This window comes from Petaurus breviceps, unplaced genomic scaffold, assembly GCF_028583685.1.
Source record: "Petaurus breviceps papuanus isolate PSGF00001 unplaced genomic scaffold, PetGlider_PUasm1.0 76, whole genome shotgun sequence".
In the NCBI taxonomy this organism is placed as follows: Eukaryota; Metazoa; Chordata; class Mammalia; order Diprotodontia; family Petauridae; genus Petaurus; species Petaurus breviceps.
Genome location: NW_027186473.1, coordinates 48,759,104 through 48,762,260, shown reverse-complemented (window position 1 = coordinate 48,762,260; position 3,157 = coordinate 48,759,104). Strand labels below are relative to the sequence as shown.

The window sequence follows — 3,157 nt, the reverse complement described above, 5'->3', positions numbered from 1 at the left end:
ACACACACACACACACACACACACACACACACACACACACACACACACACACACACCCTCTCCCACACAAGCACCAAAGGCTGCAATAGCTACACAGCTCCCAGAAGGATGCAGCTGTTTTCAAAACCTTTTAAGACTGAAGTAGGGTGGGGGGTTGGGGTAGAGAGAGGAAATCTCCTTTAAGCATCTGTGCCTGATGTAGAAATTGGACCATACAACAGACCACTAGTCATCCACTTGCTTGGCTGTGATGCTGCTTTTTGTCAAAATTTGTGTTTCAAGATCATGATTTTGGGGAATAGCACTGGCCACCAGCCAGAGAAACAACAAGGGCTTTACAAGGGGTCAGAATCATCACCTGTCACTAGAGCTAGCTGACTCAGCTCCTGGACACTCGAGAAAAAGAGAAAGCTGACCTGACTTCACCCTCCCACCCCCATAAGGAAGGAAGAAGAAAGGAGAGAGGAGGGGGCAGAAAGAGGGGGAAGGAGAGAGGGAGTGAGCGATCGAGAGAGAGAGAGAGAGAGAGAGAGGAAGGAAGAGGGAGAGACAGACAGAGAGAGAGAGTGAGAGAGAAGAAGGAAGAGGGAGAGAGAGAGAAAGAGAGAGAGAGAGAGAGAGAGAGAGAGAGAGAGAGAGAGAGAGAGAAAGGAAGAGGGAGAGACAAAGGGTGGAAAAATAGAAAGAGGAAGAGAGAGGGAGAGGGAGGAGGGAGGAACGGGGAGAGGATGAGGGGGGGGGGGCAAACCAAATTTCATACCAGAGAACCTCCATGGACCTCAATCATGCAGACACACAACTTACCTGGCATCTGAAAAGGACTTCCTGGATCTGAACTGGTGGGAGAGTGCGGATAGGTGCTGCTGCTGCTTCCCGGAGAGTTTGGATAGCTGCTGCTGGGCGAGTGAGGGAAAGGGTGGCTGTTGGGTTGCTGGAAAGAGTCTGGGAAGGTGGCATTGAGTGGCATGTGAGGCTCATTTTGTCCCAAGTTACGGAACTGAGCTAACAGGCTGTGCTGAGGGTTATATTCACTGTGTCTTGGAACCAACACAGGCGGAAGGACTGGATGGGGAGGAAAAAGAAACAAAAATGAGATCAGTGCTGCTCTGAATTAGATCCCAGCAAGGCTGAAACAAGCTATACATAAATAAATACAAATACAGAACATGAGCTATAAATAAATAAAGTCAGTTTAAGTCTACTAATATTCAGTAAATACTTTCTGTGGGCAAAAGCTCTCTACTAAGTGTCTGCCATTTAGGAGTTTCTAATCTAGTAGCCCTTTGTAAGACATATACACAAGGAATAAGAAAAACAAAGTACTGTTGGAACTGAGGGCAAGGGAGATGATGGGGTGGAGTACTGGAGGAAAGACAAAGAAAGGGAAGAGGAAAGGGAGAGATGGGGAGAGGTAGAGAGAACAAGAAAGGGGTAAAGAAAGACCTTACTCTCAGCTTAGAATAGGGTACAGGGAAGATTTACCATCAGATGTCCAAGAAAAGCTTTCATGGCTAATATTTATTTGGTGCCCTTAAGTTTTACAAAGTGCTTCATACAGATTATCTATTTTTTTTCACCAGTCTGGTCACCTAAGTATTATAGTATTCTCCCCACTTTATAGATAAGAAAATAGGCTCAGAGAGTCAAATGATTTGCCCAGGGTCACAAAGCAAGGAAAGAACACTAGTCTTGGAGGACCTGGGTTCAAATCCTATCTCTGAAGCTTGATCTTGTGGGACCTTGGGCAAATCACTTTGCCTCCCTTAGCCTCAGTTTCCTTATCTGTAAAATAATAAAGTTGGACTAGATGATCTCTGGCATCCTTTCTGGTGCTAGATCCAGGAAACCTTTACACCACATGAAGTAGAATATGAACCCAGGTCTCCCAACTCCAAGTCTGGTGCCCTCTCTACAGCATAGCCAGAAGGAGGAAAAGCCGTTAGGGAAAAGTGAATGCAATTTGTCTGAGGTCCATGAAGGAGCAAGAGGAAAAGATTAGAAAGATAGGCTGAATTCAGATTGTAGAAGGCCTTGAACACCCAATTAAGCAGCTTGGACTTTGTTTTGTGAACAATAGGGAAACACTGAAAAGATGTTAGTTTTCTTTTCACCCAGGTGAGTGTTGATAAGAGATATTCACGGTGAAGATAGATATGGCAATGGTGAACAGGCTGGAGCATGGGGGGAAGAGCATCCAGGCATGAGGCAATGAGGGCTGGAACGAGGATTGTGGGAATGCAAAGGTGGGGGGGGGGGAAATGTAAAGTATGTTCTGGGCAGACTGAATCAAAATGATTTTGGTTACTGCTGGATGAGAAAGGGAGGGAGGGTTCAGAGCTAACTCCATGGCAAACTTATCATCACCTTCCCCTCCTCATTCCCCACTCACTCCACAGAGCTTGGTCGCTTTGGCTTCCTTCCTGACCACTCTCCTTTAACTGTTCTCTCAGAGGTCACTAACAACCTTCTAATTAGCTCATCTCACAGAGCCTCTTTCTCAGGCAGCCCTGTCTTGCTCAGCCTCTGAGCAGCATGTCATGCTGGACCATGGCTCCCTTTACTCTTTCTGTTCCTCCTCAATCTCCTCTAACTTTCCAACCATCCCTCCTGGGTCTTGTATTGGGGATCCCTTTTCTGCAGCTTGCTTCTGTATGCACAGCATCTGTCTTCAGCCTTCTCCTCCTCTATCTTAGTACTTTCTCCCTAGGTTTCAAACCACCATTTCTATTGGAATGCATTTAATAGTCTCATTCAGCACCCAACAGTCCACTGAAGTCCATACCTATGTTTCTAACTACCTATAAGACATCTCTACTTGAATGTACTGTCAGCACCTAAAATTGATCCTAAGAAAGAGCTCTTCGGGGGGGGGGAGGGGCAGAAGATTATTTTTTCTCCCTCTGCCTTCTGTTCTTCCAGTTCTATAATGATGACACTGAGGAACTCATTTAAGAAACTAAGTCACCTGGGGGATAGGGATAGGCAAAGTGGATAGATGGGATTTTAGTGTGGATAAGGTAGAGATGATTCTTCACAGGATAGATGAGACAGAGAGAGACAGACAGATGGAGAGAGACAGAGAGAGAGAGAGAGAGAGAGCAGAGAGAGAGAGAGAGAGAGAGAGAGAGAGAGAGAGAGAGAGAGAGAGAGAGAGAGA

The 3,157-nt window shown here is 46.0% G+C and overlaps 1 protein-coding gene across 3 annotated transcripts in view; it reads right to left on the bottom strand.

The window, feature by feature from the left end:
* Positions 1-3,157, bottom strand: part of SMAD1 (SMAD family member 1) — a 411,788-nt gene that overhangs the window by 27,664 nt on the left and 380,967 nt on the right. For all 3 annotated transcript variants that reach the window (XM_069105461.1, XM_069105462.1, XM_069105460.1), the window contains one exon: positions 805-1,062. In XM_069105461.1, coding sequence (XP_068961562.1) covers positions 805-1,062 — 258 coding nt within the window. The remainder of the gene's footprint in view (positions 1-804; positions 1,063-3,157) is intronic.